The 22,222-nt window shown below is 46.3% G+C and overlaps 1 protein-coding gene across 1 annotated transcript in view; it reads right to left on the reverse strand.

Annotated features, from left to right (window-relative positions):
* The window catches only part of sgip1a (SH3GL interacting endocytic adaptor 1a), a 138,869-nt gene that overhangs the window by 26,867 nt on the left and 89,780 nt on the right, over nucleotides 1–22,222 (reverse strand). Inside the window, 6 exon segments of the mRNA XM_042322357.1 lie at nucleotides 1,164–1,238; nucleotides 1,695–1,799; nucleotides 10,349–10,617; nucleotides 11,489–11,573; nucleotides 11,721–11,742; nucleotides 15,283–15,294. Of these exon segments, the coding sequence (XP_042178291.1) occupies nucleotides 1,164–1,238; nucleotides 1,695–1,799; nucleotides 10,349–10,617; nucleotides 11,489–11,573; nucleotides 11,721–11,742; nucleotides 15,283–15,294 (568 nt within the window).

Genomic DNA, 22,222 nt, shown 5'->3' on the forward strand with positions numbered 1-22,222 from the left:
GGGAAGGGACAGGGAGAACAGGGGCAACACTGGGGGTGAAGGGACAGGGAGAACAAGGGCAACACTGGGGGTGAAGGGACAGGGCGAACAGGGGCAACACTGGGGGTGAAGGGACAGGGAGAACAGGGGCAACGCTGGGGGTGATTCAAGAGGGGGAACAATGGTGGGTGGAGGAGTGGGGGGTGGTGTATAGCCCTTTGGCGGAAGTGGTGTGGGTGGGGGTGTAGGGTCTTCAGGCACGGGTGGGTCTGTGGGTAGGCTGAGTGCTGGTTCCTCTGTAGGGGTTGCAGAGGTGAGTAAAGAAGAGACCGGTTCTTCCTGTGGGAGAGGGGAGGTAGGCAGAGGGGGACAGAGGGAGAAGGGTCTTCCTGTGGGAGAGGGGAGGTGGGCAGAGGGGGAGAGAGGGAGAAGGGTCTTCCTGTGGGAGAGGGAGGTGGGCAGAGGGGGAGAGAGGGAGAAGGGTCTTCCTGTGGGAGAGGGGAGGTGGGCAGAGGGGGGGAGAGAGGGAGAAGGGTCTTCCTGTGGGAGAGGGGAGGTGGGCAGAGGGGGGAGAGAGGGAGAAGGGTCTTCCGAAGGGAGAGGGGAGGTTGGTAGGGGCGGGGCTGGGTCCTTCGGAGGGGGCGGTCTTTCAGAGGCTGCCAATTCCTCGCTGAAGCAGACCCATTTGTCGGCAGACTCCTCGCCAAAGGCAGAGGGCTCCACTGGGCCGAAAATGTTGTCCAGGTTTGGGATGGAGGTCTTCCTTCCTGAGCCTTCTGTCGATACTGGCAATTCTGACAGACAGTCATGTGCAGGGAGAGAGGATCATAACAGTTTGTATGAGAATGAGAGAGAGCCGACAGAGAGAGAGAGAGAGAGAGAGAGAGAGAGAGACAGAGAGAGAGAGAGAGAGAGAGAGAGAGAGAGAGAGAGAGAGAGAGAGAGAGAGAGAGAGAGAGAGAGAGAGAGAGAGAGAGAGAGAGAGAGAGAGAGAGAGAGAGAGAGAGAGAGAGAGAGAGAGAGAGAGAGAGAAAGAGAGAGAGAGAGAGCAAATGCAAGAAAAAGAAAGCAATACAGAGAAATGTTAATCATACAAAGAGGGGATGGTTTGGAGATATATGAGGTGGAGGGAAGAAGGGAGGGAGGGAGGCTGGAGGGAGGGATCGAGGGATGAGGGGTCTTACCGGCAGCATCTGCAGAGGGGGAGCTGGTCGGAGGAGGGGAGGTCGGGACATTCTTGGGCGGAAGCGGAGGCGGAGCTGCAATGACATCAGTGCGGCCATGAACAGCATGGCACTATAAAGGGAGGCACCATCTAGAGGCCCCTGGGGTTAGTGTCTGGCTGCACCACACCAGCACAGGACAGGAAATACTATACAGCCCCATGCCATACACCACCATGCATATGGCCCATAACCCACGGCAGACGCAGGGAGGAAGAGGTGATTGAATCATGATGCTCAACATTAGTAAATCTACCCGGTCTAATCTAAACTATATGGTAAATGTATTTAATTATTTCTCAAACTAATGACGGATGAAATTAGTGCATTAGTACAGGCTGCAGAGGAAGAGAGAGAGTTAATGGCGTGCTCATTCACAGATCGCTCGTTAGTTTCATTCGTGAGGGTGAATTGGTTTATGAGGTGAGTGGATGGTTCCGTGCAGTCATTCCAGAGTCATTCCAGGAAGTGCAACATAAACAGAAAACATACTTCCTGTGGAGAAGGTTCTGGTGAAACAGAAGTCTGGGCTCAGTGACTCAGACTCAGGTAGAGGAGCACCCCACACGTCACACACCACCTGCTCAGATATTCCCACTACATTCAGAACAGACAGGGGACATAACATAGAGGAGGTTTCAGTATCATGAGCTAAATAAAAATACCTCAGGGGGACTTTAAATTGCTAAAAATAAAGTAATGTTAGCATTACCCTAAACATGTCAGGTCAAAAATAACCAAACCCTGTGCTAAAAATAAAGTAATGTTAGCATTAGCCTAAACATGTCAGGTCAAAAATAACCAAACCCTGTGCTAAAAATAAAGTAATGTTAGCATTAGCCTAAACATGTCAGGTCAAAAATAACCAAACCCTGTGCTAAAAATAAAGTAATGTTAGCATTAGCCTAAACATGTCAGGTCAAAAATAACCAAACCCTGTGCTAAAAATAAAGTAATGTTAGCATTAGCCTAAACATGTCAGGTCAAAAATAACCAAACCCTGTGCTAAAAATAAAGTAATGTTAGCATTACCCTAAACATGTCAGGTCAAAAATAACCAAACCCTGTGCTAAAAATAAAGTAATGTTAGCATTAGCCTAAACATGTCAGGTCAAAAATAACCAAACCCTGTGCTAAAAAAGAGACACTTCATCTATAACCATTACTTCAAAAGAGATGGATTTATTTTCATTTGAGTCCCTCAGAACAAAATGTATTTTCAAAAACTACCTGAATAAGAGGGAACAATGAAGAGATCATAGGAACTCTATCAGTTCCTCAGAACGGTTCCACTCCATTGAGAACGGGAGATACTACATGCAGGGACATTATCCACATAGTTCTCTGAATGGACAGAGTGTTAAAAAGGAAAGGCTGCTGTACTGTATGTGTGTGGTGACATTAGCTATGCCTCAGCAGGTAGTTACATAACCAGCTAAGAGATTCCCATCCCAGAGCCTGCAGAGCTAAATCCATCCACATGAGATCACAGCAAACCAACAACGGAGGAATCAAATGTAACCTCATAGTGCCTCTGACCCTTCGTGTGCTTGTGAAATGTTTAGTGTGCAAGACATAGTGGCAGTGTGTGCAGGTGACAGGAAAGAGGGACAGTGTCTTTAGAGGTGGTAGAGAGGCAGTGGAGGTAATTAAAAGCATCCTTGTTGTTGGTGTTATTCTGGTGCAGTGTCTTTAGTGTCACTGCCAGCCTTAGTGGATCACAAGTCACAGAGTTGTTACAGTGCTGAATCACAACCACACACACACGCTGAATCACAACCACACGCTCAATCACAACCACACACACACGCTGAATCACAACCACACACACACGCTCAATCACAACCACACACACACGCTGAATCACAACCACACACACACGCTCAATCACAACCACACACACACGCTGAATCACAACCACGCACACACGCTCAATCACAACCACACACACACGCTGAATCACAACCACGCACACACGCTCAATCACAACCACACACACACGCTGAATCACAACCACGCACACACGCTCAATCAAAACCACACACACACGCTCAATCACAACCACACACACACGCTGAATCACAACCACACACACACGCTCAATCACAACCACACACACACGCTGAATCACACCACCACACACACACGCTCAATCACAACCACACACACGCTCAATCACACCACACACACACACGCTCAATCACAACCACACACACACGCTCAATCACAACCACACACACACGCACAATCACAACCACACACACACAAGCTCAATCACAACCACACACACACGAACACACACCACATATACTCACACACACGCTCAATCACAACCCCACACACACGAACACACACCACATATACACACACACGCTCAATCACAACCACACACACCACATATACACACACAGACACTCAATCACAACCCCACACACACGAACACACACCACATATACACACACACACGCTCAATCACAACCACGCGCTCAATCACAACCACACACACACACCACATATACACACACACACACGCTCAATCACAACCACACACACACGCTGAATCACAACCACACACACACGCTGAATCACAACCACACACACACGCTCAATCACAACACACACACACACGCTGAATCACAACCACGCACACACGCTCAATCACAACCACACACACACGCTGAATCACAACCACGCACACACGCTCAATCACAACCACACACACACGCTGAATCACAACCACACACACACGCTCAATCAAAACCACACACACACGCTCAATCACAACCACACACACACGCTGAATCACAACCACACACACACGCTCAATCACAACCACACACACACGCTGAATCAAAACCCACCAACACACGCTCAATCACAACCACACACACACGCTCAATCACAACACACACACACACACGCTCAATCACAACCACACACACACGCTCAATCACAACCACACACACACGCACAATCACAACCACACACACAAGCTCAATCACAACCACACACCACACACACACCACTCAACTCACACACACGCTCAATCACACCACACACAACGAACACACACCACACACACACGCTCAATCACAACCACACACACCACATATACACACACAGACACTCAATCACAACCCCACACACACGAACACACACCACATATACACACACACACGCTCAATCACACCACACACGCTCAATCACACCACACACACACACACACACACACACACGCTCAATCACAACCACACACACACACGCTCAATCACAACCACACACACACACGCTCAATCACAACCACACACACACGCTCAATCACAACCACACACACACACGCTCAATCACAACCACACACACACGCTCAATCACAACCACACACACACGACACACACCACATATACACACACACACGCTCAATCACAACCACACACACCACATATACACACACAGACACTCAATCACAACCACACACACATGAACACACACCACATATACGCACACACAAGCTCAATCACAACCACACACACACGAACACACACCACATATACACACACACACGCTGAATCACAACCACACACACACGCTGAATCACAACCACACACACACGCTGAATCACAACCACACACACACGCTCAATCACAACCACACACACACGTTGAATCACAACCACACACACACGCTCAATCACAACCACGCACACACCCTGAATCACAACAACACACACACGCTGAATCACAACCACACACACACGCTCAATCACAACCACACACACACGCTCAATCACAACAACACACACACGCTGAATCACAACAGCACACACAAGCTCAATCACAACCACACACACACGCTCAATCACAACCACAACCACACACACACACTCAATCACAACCACACACACGCGCTCAATCACAACCACACACACACCACATATACACACACTCACGCTCAATCACAACCACACACACACGAACACACACCACATATACGCACACACACGCTCAATCACAACCACACACACACGAACACACACCACATATATGCACACACACGCTCAATCACAACCCCACACACACGAACACACACCACATATACACACACACACACGCTCAATCACAACCACACACACATGCTCAATCACAACCACACACACACGCTCAATCACAACCACACACACATGCTCAATCACAACCACACACACAAGCTCAATCACAACCACACACACACGCTCAATCACAACCACAACCACACACACACACTCAATCACAACCACACACACGCGCTCAATCACAACCACATACACACGCTCAATCACAACCACACACACACGCTCAATCACAACCACACACACACGCTCAATCACAACCACACGCCGAATCACAACCACACACACACACTCAATCACAACCACACACACACGCTCAATCACAACCACACACACACGAACACACACCACATATACGCACACACACGCTCAATCACAACCACACACACCACATATACACACACACACACGCTCAATCACAACTACACACACACGCTCAATCACAACCACACACACACGCTCAATCACAACCACACACACACGAACACACACCACATATACACACACACACGCTCAATCACAACCCCACACACACGAACCCACACCACATATACGCACACACACGCTCAATCACAACCACACACACCACATATACGCACACAGACACTCAATCACAACCCCACACACACGAACACACACCACATATACACACACACACGCTTAATCACAACCACACACACCACATATACACACACAGACACTCAATCACAACCCCACACACACGAACACACACCACATATATGCACACACGCGCTCAATCACAACTACACACACCACATATACACACACACACGCTCAATCACAACCACACACACACGAACACACACCACATATACACACACACACACGCTCAATCACAACCACACGAACACACACCACATATACACACACACACGCTCAATCACAACCACACACACCACATATACACACACAGACACTCAATCACAACCACACACACATGAACACACACCACATATACGCACACACACGCTCAATCACAACCACACACACATGAGCACACACCACATATACACACACACGCTCAATCACAACCACACACACCACATATACACACACAGACACTCAATCACAACCCCACACACACGAACACACACCACATATACGCACACACACGCTCAATCACAACCACACACAACCCCACACACACAAACACACACCACATATACGCACACACACGCTCAATCACAACCACACACACCACTGAATACAACACACACACAGCTCAATCACAACCACACACACACACATATACAATCACACACACTCAATCACAACCACACACACATGAACACACACCACATATACGCACACACACGCTCAATCACAACCACACACACATGAGCACACACTCACACAATACACACACACGCTCAATCACAACGAACACACACCACATATACACACACAGACACTCAATCACAACCCCACACACACGAACACACACCACATATACGCACACACACGCTCAATCACAACCACACACACCACATATACACACACACACGCTCAATCACAACCACACACACACGCTCAATCACAACCACACACACCACATATACACACACACACGCTCAATCACAACCACACACACACGCTCAATCACAACCACACACACCACATATACACACACACACACTCAATCACAAGCACACACACACGCTCAATCACAACAACACACACACGCTCAATCACAACCACAACCACACACACACTCAATCACAACCACACACACGCTGAATCACAACCACACACACACGCTCAATCACAACCAGACACACACGCTGAATCACAACCACACACACACGCTGAATCACAACCACACACACACGCTCAATCACAACCACACACACACACTCAATCACAACCACACACACACGCTCAATCACAACCACACACACACGCTCAATCACAACCACACACACACGCTCAATCACAACCACACGCTGAATCACAACCACACACACACGCTCAATCACAACCACACACACACGCTCAATCACAACCCCACACACACAAACACACACCACATATACACACACACACACGCTCAATCACAACCACACACACCACATATACACACACAGACACTCAATCACAACCCCACACACACGAACACACACCACATATACGCACACACACGCTCAATCACAACCACACACACCACATATACACACACAGACACTCAATCACAAGCCCACACACACGAACACACACCACATATACGCACACACACGCTCAATCTCAACCACACACACCACATATGCACACACACACGCTCAATCACAACCACACACACCACATATACACACACACACGCTCAATCACAACCACACACACATGAACACACCCCACATATACGCACACACACGCTCAATCACAACCACACACACACGAACACACACCACATATACACACACACGCTCAATCACAACCACACACACCACATATACGCAGACAGACACTCAATCACAACCCCACACACACAATCACACACCACATATACGCACACACACGCTCATTCACAACCACACACACCACATATACACACACAGACACTCAATCACAACCCCACACACACAAACACACACCACATATACGCACACACACGCTCAATCACAACCACACACACCACATATACACACACACACGCTCAATCACAACCACACACACCACATATACACACACACACGCTCAATCACAACCACACACACACATGAACACACCCCACATATACGCACACACACGATTAATCACAACCACACACACACGAACACACACCACATATACACACACACGCTCAATCACAACCACACACACCACATATACACACACAGACACTCAATCACAACCACACACACATGAACACACACCACATATACGCACACACACGCTCAATCACAACCACACACACATGAGCACACACCACATATACACACACACGCTCAATCACAACCACACACACCACATATACACACACAGACACTCAATCACAACCCCACACACACGAACACACACCACATATACGCACACACACGCTCAATCACAACCACACACACCACATATACACACACACACGCTCAATCACAACCACACACACACGCTCAATCACAACCACACACACCACATATACACACACACACACTCAATCACAACCACACACACACGCTCAATCACAACCACACACACCACATATACACACACACACACTCAATCACAAGCACACACACACGCTCAATCACAACAACACACACACGCTCAATCACAACCACAACCACACACACACTCAATCACAACCACACACACGCTGAATCACAACCACACACACACGCTCAATCACAACCACACACACACGCTGAATCACAACCACACACACACGCTGAATCACAACCACACACACACGCTCAATCACAACCACACACACACACTCAATCACAACCACACACACACGCTCAATCACAACCACACACACACGCTCAATCACAACCACACACACACGCTCAATCACAACCACACGCTGAATCACAACCACACACACACGCTCAATCACAACCACACACACACGCTCAATCACAACCCCACACACACAAACACACACCACATATACACACACACACACGCTCAATCACAACCACACACACCACATATACACACACAGACACTCAATCACAACCCCACACACACGAACACACACCACATATACGCACACACACGCTCAATCACAACCACACACACCACATATACACACACAGACACTCAATCACAAGCCCACACACACGAACACACACCACATATACGCACACACACGCTCAATCACATATACACACACACACGCTCAATCACAACCACACACACATGAACACACCACATATGCACACACACACGCTCAATCACAACCACACACACCACATATACACACACACACGCTCAATCACAACCACACACACATGAACACACCCCACATATACGCACACACACGCTCAATCACAACCACACACACACGAACACACACCACATATACACACACACGCTCAATCACAACCACACACACCACATATACGCAGACAGACACTCAATCACAACCCCACACACACAATCACACACCACATATACGCACACACACGCTCATTCACAACCACACACACCACATATACACACACAGACACTCAATCACAACCCCACACACACAAACACACACCACATATACGCACACACACGCTCAATCACAACCACACACACCACATATACACACACACACGCTCAATCACAACCACACACACCACATATACACACACACACGCTCAATCACAACCACACACACATGAACACACCCCACATATACGCACACACACGATTAATCACAACCACACACACACGAACACACACCACATATACACACACACGCTCAATCACAACCACACACACCACATATACGCAGACAGACACTCAATCACAACCCCCACACACACAAACACACACCACATATACGCACACACACGCTCAATCACAACCACACACACCACATATACACACACACGCTCAATCACAACCACACACACCACATATACACACACACACGCTCAATCACAACCACACACACATGAACACACCCCACATATACGCACACACACGCTCAATCACAACCACACACACACGAACACACACCACATATACACACACACGCTCAATCACAACCACACACACCACATATACGCAGACAGACACTCAATCACAACCCCACACACACACGATCACACACCACATATACGCACACACACGCTCATTCACAACCACACACACCACATATACACACACAGACACTCAATCACAACCCCACACACACAAACACACACCACATATACGCACACACACGCTCAATCACAACCACACACACCACATATACACACACACACACACTCAATCACAACCACACACACCACATATACACACACACACGCTCAATCACAACCACACACACACAGAAAGAATGACAGTGACAAAGATAGATGTGGCAGAGTTGTACCTTCAGTTTTCTGCTCTCTGAAGGCTGTCTCCAGGGGAGGTCCAAATAAGGCTGTAGCGTCCTCTGGTACTTGGGCTGGTACTGGGGCTGGTACTGGGGCTGGTACTGGGGCTGTTACTGGTGCTGGTACTGGGGCTGTTACTGGTACTGGGGCTGGTACTGGGGCTGGTTCTGGGGCTGGTACTGGGGCTGGTACTGGGGCTGGTACTGGGGCTGGTACTGGGGCTGGTTCCTTCTCTGGTAGTGGTACTGCTGGGGATTTCTTACTTCTGGGAGGGAGATAGAGAGCGTGACAGACAGACAGGGTTAGTAGGCTGTAGAATCGTCTGGTACGACTGAGGGAGTGGAGGGAGATAAGAAGTGACAGACAGGGTTAGTCAGACCATCACAGAGACTATCACAGACACGCTTCAGTCGGCTCACTCAACACAGGGAGATGGGACAGGGACAGCAGGGTGAGTCAAACCATCACACTAACACAGACACTTCCACAGACACTTCAGTCACCTCACTCAGAATACTACAACCGGAGATGTATTCATGTCACGAGGGAAGGAAGGGGATGTATCAGTCTTTAACTTAACGTTACTAAATCAGTGATTGTTGAGTAGTCATGAGATTGGAAGTCAGAGGTTAATGAAAGTGTCGAGGTATGATTTTTTATTGGTCACATTTTCGAACTTACAGTACGAGCCCATTCCCAACAATGCAGTTAAAAAGTAAGACAAATATTTGCTAAAAAAAAGGAAATAGTAACACAATAAAAACAATAACAAGGTTATATACAAGGAGAACAGTACCGAGCCCTGGGGCGAGTCTGTGACAGGTCAGTGGGGGGGGACAGACAGTGATGTACCTGGGGGTTGGGGCATTGGGGAGGGGTGTGGGCGTAGCTGACAGATGAAAAGGGGACAGACAGTGATGTACCTGGGGGTTGGGGCATTGGGGAGGGGCGTGGGCGTAGCTGACAGATGAAAAGGGGACAGACAGTGATGTACCTGGGGGTTGGGGCATTGGGGAGGGGCGTGGGCGTAGCTGACAGATGAAAAGGGGACAGACAGTGATGTACCTGGGGGTTGGGGCATTGGGGAGGGGCGTGGGCGTAGCTGACAGATGAAAAGGGGAGAGACAGAGACGTACCTGGGGGCTTGTAGCACCGGGGCTGCTAACGTGGGGGCTGCAATGGGTGCAGAACGTCTTGGCCGAGCTACCTGTATCTCTTCACCTGAGGAGAGATTCATTCACAGACATTCACCTCAACTGCCTCACATACACTAAAACAGAAACTAGTCAATTACTTGAGTTTTGTTTCTAACAGAAGCATTTGGCGAAAGCGACAACAAAAACAAGATAAGAAATCTTAGATACTTACTACAGTCCTTATTCATCAACCCCTGTAATAAAAACATACATTTGTAAAAAGACAACATAAAAACATATCACACTAGATTTTATACTCAAATGGCTTATATGGAAATATTAAAGGGGTTTAAAATCCATGAGTAACATCATGTTGAATGTTCACATTATACATACAGTAATTCCAGGAGGGAGCGTGTCTACTAGCGAAGGTCAGAAGATGGTCTCTATAACCTTAGAATGAGCTAATCGGATGAGACCATTGGCTGCCCTGTCTCCACGGGGGAAGTGGATGACTAATATTAGACCTATTCACTCAGAAATACTGTGGAACAATCTAGTAGCTATAGGCCTTAGGACTTACGAGCTGACATGTTTTTTTAAAATAAATAAAACAATGCACATTTCTGCATGGAAGGGAGTGTAGAATATTGCTTGTTGTTGCTGAAAATGACACAAAATGCAGTTACATTAATAAAATTAATATTTGATAATTGTATAATAGCCATTAGAATCCATTCTACAGCTTTCTACCATGAGTCTCAATAGGCAGAGAACGCTGTCAGAAACAGAAAGAGTAGGTCTTTAAAGCCTCATGTAAGCCCAAGACATTGCACAACCTGCACAGCATTTTTTATTTATTTTTTATTTATTTCACCTTTATTTAACCAGGTAGGCTAGTTGAGAACAAGTTCTCATTTGCAACTGCGACCTGGCCAAGATAAAGCAAAGCAGTGTGACACAAACAACACAGAGTTACACATGGAGTAAACAATAAACAAGCCAATAACACAATAAACAAATCAATGACACAGTAGAAAAAATAAAGTCTATATACAGTGTGTGCAAAAGGCATGAGGAGGAAGGCAATAAATAGGCCATAGAAGCGAATAGTTACAATTTAGCAGAATAACACTGGAGTGATAAATGAGCAGATGATGATGTGCAGGTAGAGATACTGGTGTGCAAAAGAGCAGAAAAGTAAATAAAATAAAAACAGGGGGATGGGGATGGGGATGAGGTAGATAGATTGGGTGGGCTATTTACAGATGGACTATGTACTGCTGCAGCGATCGGTTAGCTGCTCAGATAGTTGATGTTTAAAGTTGGTGAGGGAAATAAAAGTCTCCAACTTCAGCGATTTTTGCAATTCGTTCCAGTCACTGGCAGCAGAGAACTGGAAGGAAAGATGGCCAAATGAGGTGTTGGCTTTGGGGATGATCAGTGAGATCTATCTGCTGGAACGTGTGCTACGGGTGGGTGTTGTTATCGTGACCAGTGAGCTGGGATAAGGCGGAGCTTTACCTAGCATAGACTTATAGATGACCTGGAGCCAGTGGGTCTGGCGACAAATATATAGCGAGGGCCAGCCGACTAGAGCATACAGGTCGCAGTGGTGGGTGGTATAAGGTGATTTGGTAACAAAACGGATGGCACTGTGATAGACTGCATCCAATTTGTTGAGTAGAGTGTTGGAGGCTATTTTGTAGATGACATCGCTGAAGTCGAGGATCGGTAGGATAGTCAGTTTTACTAGGGTAAGTTTGGCGGAGTGAGTTAAGGAGGCTTTGTTGCGAAATAGAAAGACGATTCTAGATTATATTTTTTATTGGAGATGTTTAATATGAGTCTGGAAGGAGAGTTTACAGTCTAGTCAGACACCTAGGTATTTATAGTTGTCCACATATTCTAGGTCGGAACCGTCCAGGGTGGTGATGTTAGTCGGGCGGGCGGATGCGTGTTTAAGAGCAGTTGGAGCCACGGAAGGAGTGTTGTACGCCAGTGAATCTCGCTTGGAGGTTAGTTAACACAGTGTCCCAGGAAGGGCCAGAAGTATACAGAATGGTGTCGTCTGCGTAGAGGTGGATCAGGGAATCGCCCGCAGCAAGAGCGACATCATTGTAATATACAAAGAAAAGAGTTGAGCCCGAGAATTGATCCCTGTGGTTAGCCCCCATAGAGACTGCCAGAGGTCCGGACAACATGCCCTCCGATTTGACACACTGAACTCTGTCTGCAAAGTAGTTGTTGAACCAGGCGAGGCAGTCATTAGAAAAACCAAGGCTATTGACTCTGCCGATAAGAATACGGTGATTGACAGAGTCGAAAGCCTTGGCCAGGTCGATGAAGACGGCTGCACAGTACTGTCTTTTATCGATGGCGGTTATGATATTGTTTATTATCTTGAGTGTGGCTGAGGTGCACCAGTGACCGGCTCGGAAACCGGATTACACAGCGGAGAAGGTACGGTGAGATTCTAAATGGTCAGTGATCTGTTTATTAACTTGGCTTTCGAAGACTTTAGAAAGGCAGGGTAGGATGGATATAGGTCTGTAACAGTTTGGGTCAGCATTGAAGACAGACAGATGAGACAGCATAATGACAGAGTGAGAGATGCAGAAACCCAGAGGTAGAGACAGAGAGAAACCCAGAGGTAAAGAGAGACACAGACAGAAAGACAGACAGACAGACAGACAATAACTAACATGGGATTACACAGACCCACAAAGAATTAAAACAACAAATCCAATTTTGATTAACTCCCATATCTATTGGGTGAAATACCACAGTGTGCCACCACAACAGCAAGATTTGTGACCTGTTGCCACAAGAAAAGGGCAAACAGTGAAGAACAAACACCATTGTAAATACAACCTATATTTATGTTCATTTATTTTCCCTTTTGTACTTTAAATATTTGCACATAATATGACATTTGAAATGTCTTTATTCTTTTTTAACTTTTGTGAGTGTAATGTTTACTGTTAATTTTTTTTTTTATTCACTTTTGTTTATTATCTATTTCACTTGTTTCAGCAATTTTAAACATGTTTATCATGCCAATAAAGTCCTTAAATTGAGAGAGAGAGAGAGAGAGAGAGAGAGAGAGAGAGAGAGGAAAGAGAGAAAGAGAGAGACCAAGACAGAGAGTGATGCTTGTTAGTCAGGATACAGTGCATGAAATAACTCTCAATGAGAAACGACAAGAAGGAAAAGATAGGGAGGAGGAAGAAGGAGGGAGAGAGGGTGAGAGGGGGAGGGAGGGAGGGAGGGGGAGGGAGGGAGGGAGGGAGGGAGGGAGGGAGGGAGGGAGGGAGGGAGGGAGGGAGGGAGGGAGGGAGGGAGGGAGGGAGGGAGGGAGGGAGGGAGGGAGGGAGGGAGGGAGGGAGGGAGGGAGGGAGGGAGGGAGGGAGGGAGGGAGGGAATCAGCTGAGGTGTGTCTGAATTGACAGATCAAAGGGTAAATCTGTCAACATGGAGTGAATCTCAAAAGTCCTTCCTCAATTGCATCATCTCCTCCCATCCTCTCCCCAACTCCTCAAAATGTCAAGAGGAAGGTGAAGAGAGAAGGCAAGGAGAGAGGACACAAGGAATCAAAGAAAGACTGAGATTCACCCAGGGACTTAGAAGACAAAACCTGTATCTTCTTAGCCATATTTTCCTGATCTGTCACATCAGCAATCAACCCCACCCCTCTCCACTCCCCCAGCAGGTTACAGGAAGCACAGAGGGACAAAAAGTGTTTGTTATTTACCCCAGCCCAGGGAAACAGAACGGAACGGAGGAACACTTACCGGGCTACGTCTCTGTGACCAGCAAAAAGGAAGAGAGAACAGACACCTGGTCAGAGAGTGACAAATCAGTAAAGGACACTTCTCCAACACAACAGTTACACTCACAACCACAGTGACACTCCCAACCAGAGCATGTGAGTGTAGTTGAGCTGTTGGAAATCCCGCTCAGTGCTCAGAGCTCCATGTCCTTTCCAACCGCTCCATTAAAAACCGCTCCACACTCACTGGAAAAAAACTGCTGCTCTAAATTCGCCCCATTCATTAAATCACAATTTAACCAGCAGCCATTTTTTTTGTGACTACCTGGACCTACCATTTAGTTTGGAAGTATTGAAACCAAACCATATGGATTTGAATGAAAAGCATTTGAATAAACATGAAAAGGTGAACGTACAGTAAGAAGCACAAATCATTTCAAATTGGCTACATGTCATATTAAACAGCATATAAACTGTAAATAGGTCAGGAGCCAGACAGGGAGCCTAAGAAATAAATAACAAAAATGAATTATTTTGGCTATAGTATTATTATTTCAAGTCTATAGCCTACAAAGAAAAACATTGTGAACCATTTGCGAGTGCGACACAATAGTTGTATTTAATCATTATAGTCTATAAATTGCCCATATAGGCTTGGACTTACTTCAAATTAAATAAACATTAAATGAAAAATGACTTATTAGTGCCTTTTAATTACATTTTTGAATAGATTTTTAGAAAACACGAGTTTGGCCAGTCTGTGGCTTCAGGCTCATGCGATGGTGCCTGGAGAGCCGGTCAGCAGTGGATCATCTCCTCACTTGGAGAGCCACTGGGGATGTGTAACACCCTTTGGGCCACTCTCGCCAGGCTGGGCAGAGATGCACAGTTGTTTTCAAATGTTTCTATAGGTAGGCCTAAATGTTAAAGCTGAGACTGTGAACGATGTAGACAAAGGGGTTTAATGTTTCCACAGAACATTGAGACCTGATGTGGGCTATCTTATTTCCTGTATGATTATGGTTGTATAAAATTATTGATAACACCTTATTCAAAAGTGTAAAGGTGTAAAAGTGTTTTGATTATTAGGCCAAATAACCCAATCACAACTGAAAAGCTCCTTGAATGTGCCAAAATCAATCAAATCCCCCCAAAATTGTCTGCTGCGTGGTCCCATGGTGTTTATACTTACGCACTATTGTTTGTACAGATAAACTTGGTACCTTCAGGCATTTGGAAATTGCGCCCAAGGATGAACCAGAGGTCTACAATTTTTTTTCTGAGGTCTTGGCTGATTTCTTTTGATTTGCCCATGAAGAAGAGAGGGAGTGTGGTGATGTAGTGTCCACGACTAAAGAAGTGAAGGAGTGCGGTGATGTAGAGTCCACAACTAAAGAAGAGAGGGAGTGTGGTGATGTAGTGTCCACAACTAAAGTAGAGAGGGAGTGTGGTGATGTAGTGTCCACAACTAAAGAAGAGAGGGAGTGTGGTGATGTAGAGTCCACAACTAAAGAAGAGAAGGAGTGTGGTGATGTAGAGTCCACAACTCCACAAAAGAAGAGAGGGAGTGTGGTGATGTAGAGTCCACAACTAAAGAAGTGAAGGAGTGTGGTGATGTAGAGTCCACAACTAAAGAAGAGAGTGTGGTGGGAGTGTGGTGATGTAAAGTCCACAACTAAAGAAGAGAGGGAGTGTGGTGATGTAGAGTCCACAACTAAAGAAGAGAGGGAGTGTGGTGATGTAGAGTCCACAACTAAAGAAGTGAAGGAGTGTGGTGATGTAGTGTCCACAACTAAAGAAGAGAGGGAGTGTGGTGATGTAGAGTCCACAACTAAAGAAGTGAAGGAGTGTGGTGATGTAGTGTCCACAACTAAAGAAGAGAGGAGTGTGGTGATGTGAAGGAGTGTGGTGAGAGTCCACAACTAAAGAAGTGAAGGAGTGTGGTGATGTAGAGTCCACAACTAAAGAAGAGAGGAGTGTGGTGATGTAGAGTCCACAACTAAAGAAGAGAAGGAGTGTGGTGATGTAGAGTCCACAACTAAAGAAGAGAGGGAGTGTGGTGATGTAGAGTCCACAACTAAAGAAGAGAGGGAGTGTGGTGATGTAGAGTCCACAACTAAAGAAGTGAAGGAGTGTGGTGATGTAGAGTCCACAACTAAAGAAGAGAGGGAGTGTGGTGATGTAGAGTCCACAACTAAAGAAGTGAAGGAGTGTGGTGATGTAGAGTCCACAACTAAAGAAGAGAGGGAGTGTGGTGATGTAGAGTCCACAACTAAAGAAGAGAAGGAGTGTGGTGATGTAGAGTCCACAACTAAAGAAGAGAAGGAGTGTGGTGATGTAGAGTCCACAACTAAAGAAGAGAGGGAGTGTGGTGATGTAGAGTCCACAACTAAAGAAGAGAGGGAGTGTGGTGATGAAGTGTCCACAACTAAAGAAGAGAAGGAGTGTAGTGATGAAGTGTCCACAACTAAAGAAGAGAGGGAGTGTGGTGATGTAGAGTCCACAACTAAAGAAGAGAAGGAGTGTGGTGATGTAGTGTCCACAACTAAAGAAGAGAGGAGTGTGGTGATGTAGAGTCCACAACTAAAGAAGAGAGGGAGTGTGGTGATGTGAGAGTCCACAACTAAAGAAGAGAAGGGAGTGTGGTGATGTAGTGTCCACAACTAAAGAAGAGAGGGAGTGTGGTGATGTAGAGTCCACAACTAAAGAAGTGAGGAGTGTGGTGATGTAGAGTCCACAACTAAAGAAGTGAAGGAGTGTGGTGATGTAGAGTCCACAACTAAAGAAGAGAGGGAGTGTGGTGATGTAGAGTCCACAACTAAAGAAGAGAAGGAGTGTGGTGATGTAGAGTCCACAACTAAAGAAGAGAGGAGTGTGGTGATGTAGAGTCCACAACTAAAAAGAAGTGTGGTGATGAAGGAGTGTGGTGATGTAGAGTCCACAACTAAAGAAGTGAGGAGGAGTGTGGTGATGTAAAGTCCACAACTAAAGAAGAGAGGGAGTGTGGTGATGTAGTGTGGTGATGTAGAGTCCACAACTAAAGAAGTGAAGGAGTGTGGTGATGTAGAGTCCACAACTAAAGAAGTGAAGGAGTGTGGGGATGTAGAGTCCACAACTAAAGAAGAGAGGGAGTGTGGTGATGTAGAGTCCACAACTAAAGAAGAGAAGGAGTGTGGTGATGTAGTGTCCACAACTAAAGAAGAGAGGGAGTGTGGTGATGTAGTGTCCACAACTAAAGAAGTGAAGGAGTGTGGTGATGTAGAGTCCACAACTAAAGAAGAGAGGGAGTGTGGTGATGTAGAGTCCACAACTAAAGAAGATAGGGAGTGTGGTGATGTAGAGTCCACAACTAAAGAAGAGAGAGTGGAGTGTGGTGATGTAGAGTCCACAACTAAAAAGTGAAGGAGTGTGGTGATGTAGTGTCCACAACTAAAGAAGAGAAGGAGTGTGGTGATGTGATGTAGAGTCCACAACTAAAGAAGTGAAGGAGTGTGGTGATGTAGAGTCCACAACTAAAGAAGTGAAGGAGTGTGGTGATGTAGAGTCCACAACTAAAGAAGAGAGGGAGTGTGGTGATGTAAAGTCCACAACTAAAGAAGAGAGGGAGTGTGGTGATGTAGAGTCCACAACTAAAGAAGAGAAGGAGTGTGGTGATGTAGAGTCCACAACTAAAGAAGAGAGGGAGTGTGGTGATGTAGAGTCCACAACTAAAGAAGAGAGGGAGTGTGGTGATGTAGAGTCCACAACTAAAGAAGAGAGGAGTGTGGTGATGTAGAGTCCACAACTAAAGAAGAGAGGGAGTGTGGTGATGTAGAGTCCACAACTAAAGAAAGAGAGTGTGGTGGAGTGTGGTGATGTAGAGTCCACAACTAAAGAAGAGAGGGAGTGTGGTGATGTAGAGTCCACAACTAAAGAAGAGAGGGAGTGTGGTGATGTAGAGTCCACAACTAAAGAAGAGAGAGGAGTGTGGTGATGTAGTGTCCACAACTAAAGAAGAGAGGGAGTGTGGTGATGTAGAGTCCACAACTAAAGAAGAGAGGGAGTGTGGTGATGTAGAGTCCACAACTAAAGAAGAAGGAGTGTGGTGATGTAGAGTCCACAACTAAAGAAGTGAAGGAGTGTGGTGATGTAGAGTCCACAACTAAAAAGAAGAGAGGGAGTGTGGTGATGTAGTGTGGTGATGTAGAGTCCACAACTAAAGAAGTGAAGGAGTGTGGTGATGTAGAGTCCACAACTAAAGAAGTGAAGGAGTGTGGTGATGTAGAGTCCACAACTAAAGAGAGAGAGGGAGTGTGGTGATGTAGAGTCCACAACTAAAGAAGAGAGGGAGTGGTGATGTGATGTGATGAGTCCACAACTAAAGAAAGAGGAGAGTGTGGTGATGTGAAGTCCACAACTAAAGAAGAGATGGGTCCACAACTAAAGTGTGGTGATGTAGTGTCCACAACTAAAGAAGAGAGAGGAGTGTGGTGATGTAGTGTCCACAACTAAAGAAGAAGAGATGGGAGTGTGGTGATGTAGAGTCCACAACTAAAGAAGAGAGGGAGTGTGGTGATGTAGTGTCCACAACTAAAGAAGAGTGGTGAGTGTGGTGGAGTGTGGTGATGATGTCCACAACTAAAGAAGAGAGGGAGTGTGGTGATGTAGAGTCCACAACTAAAGAAGAGAGGGAGTGTGGTGATGTAGTGTCCACAACTAAAGAAGAGAGGGAGTGTGGTGATGTAGAGTCCACAACTAAAGAAGAGAGGGAGTGTGGTGATGTAGAGTCCACAACTAAAGAAGAGAGGGAGTGTGGTGATGTAGAGTCCACAACTAAAAAGAGAGGGAGTGTGGTGATGTAGAGTCCACAACTAAAGAAGAGAAGGAGTGTGGTGATGTAGAGTCCACAACTAAAGAAGAGAGGGAGTGTGGTGATGTAGTGTCCACAACTAAAGAAGAGTGGTGGAGTGTGGTGATGTAGAGTCCACAACTAAAGAAGAGAGGGAGTGTGGTGATGTAGAGTCCACAACTAAAGAAGAAGAGTGTGGTGATGTAGAGTCCACAACTAAAGAAGTGAAGGAGTGTGGTGATGTAAAGTCCACAACTAAAGAAGAGAGGAGTGTGGGATGTGTGGTGATGAGTGTGGTGATGTAGAGTCCACAACTAAAGAAGAGAGTGTGGGATGTGTCCACAACTGGTGGAGTGTGGTGATGTAGAGTCCACAACTAAAGAAGTGAAGGAGTGTGGTGATGTAGAGTCCACAACTAAAGAAGAGAAGGAGTGTGGTGATGTAGAGTCCACAACTAAAGAAGAGAGGGAGTGTGGTGATGTAGAGTCCACAACTAAAGAGAGAGAGAGTCCACAACTAAAGGAGTGTGGTGATGTGAGTGTCCACAACTAAAGAAGAGAGGAGTGTGGTGATGTAGTGTCCACAACTAAAGAAGAGAGGGAGTGTGGTGATGTGATGTAGAGTCCACAACTAAAGAAGAGAGGAGTGTGGTGATGTAGAGTCCACAACTAAAGAAGAGAGGGAGTGTGGTGATGTAGTGTCCACAACTAAAGAAGAGAGGAGTGTGGTGATGTAGTGTCCACAACTAAAGAAGAGAGAGTGTGGTGATGAGTGTGGTGATGTAGTGTCCACAACTAAAGAAGAGAGTGTGGTGATGGAGTCCACAACTGTGTGATGATGTCCACAACTAAAGAAGAGAAGGAGTGTGGTGATGTAGTGTCCACAACTAAAGAAGAGAAGGAGTGTGGTGATGTAGTGTCCACAACTAAAGAAGAGAGGAGTGTGGTGTGGTGAGTGTGGTGATGTAGTGTCCACAACTAAAGAAAGAGGGAGTGTGGTGATGTAGTGTCCACAACTGTGGTGATGTAGTGTCCACAACTGAAAGTCCACAACTAAAAGAGAGGGAGTGTGGTGATGTAGTGTGGTGATGTAGTGTCCACAACTAAAGAAGAGAGGGAGTGTGGTGATGTATTGTCCACAACTAAAGAAGTGAAGGAGTGTGGTGATGTAGAGTCCACAACTAAAGAAGAGAGGGAGTGTGGTGATGTAGTGTCCACAACTAAAGAAGAGAGGGAGTGTGGTGATGTAGTGTCTACAACTAAAGAAGAGAGGGAGTGTGGTGATGTAGTGTGGTGATGTAGTGTCCACAACTAAAGAAGAGAGGGAGTGTGGTGATGTATTGTCCACAACTAAAGAAGTGAAGGAGTGTGGTGATGTAGAGTCCACAACTAAAGAAGAGAGGGAGTGTGGTGATGTAGTGTCCACAACTAAAGAAGAAAGAAGAGAGGGAGTGTGGTGATGTAGAGTCCACAACTAAAGAAGTCCACAACTAAAGAGGGAGTGTGGTGATGTAGAGTCCACAACTAAAGAAGAGAGGGAGTGTGGTGATGTAGAGTCCACAACTAAAGAAGTGAAGGAGTGTGGTGATGTAGAGTCCACAACTAAAGAAGAGAGGGAGTGTGGTGATGTAGAGTCCACAACTAAAGAAGAGAGGGAGTGTGGTGATGTAGAGTCCACAACTAAAGAAGAGAGGGAGTGTGGTGATGTAGTGTCCACAACTAAAGAAGAGAGGGAGTGTGGTGATGTAGAGTCCACAACTAAAGAAGTGAAGGAGTGTGGTGATGTAGAGTCCACAACTAAAGTGGTGAGAGAGGGAGTGTGGTGATGTAGTGTCCACAACTAAAGAAGAGAGGAGTGTGGTGATGTAGAGTCCACAACTAAAGAAAGAGAGGGAGTGTGGTGATGTAGTGTCCACAACTAAAGAAGAGAGGAGTGTGGTGATGTGAGAGTCCACAACTAAAGAAGAGAAGGAGTGTGGTGATGTAGAGTCCACAACTAAAGAAGAGAGGGAGTGTGGTGATGTAGAGTCCACAACTAAAGAAGAGAGGGAGTGTGGTGATGTAGAGTCCACAACTAAAGAAGAGAGGAGTGTGGTGATGTAGTGTCCACAACTAAAGAAGAGAGGGAGTGTGGT

Source organism: Oncorhynchus tshawytscha, linkage group LG05 (assembly GCF_018296145.1).
Source record: "Oncorhynchus tshawytscha isolate Ot180627B linkage group LG05, Otsh_v2.0, whole genome shotgun sequence".
Taxonomy (NCBI): domain Eukaryota; kingdom Metazoa; phylum Chordata; class Actinopteri; order Salmoniformes; family Salmonidae; genus Oncorhynchus; species Oncorhynchus tshawytscha.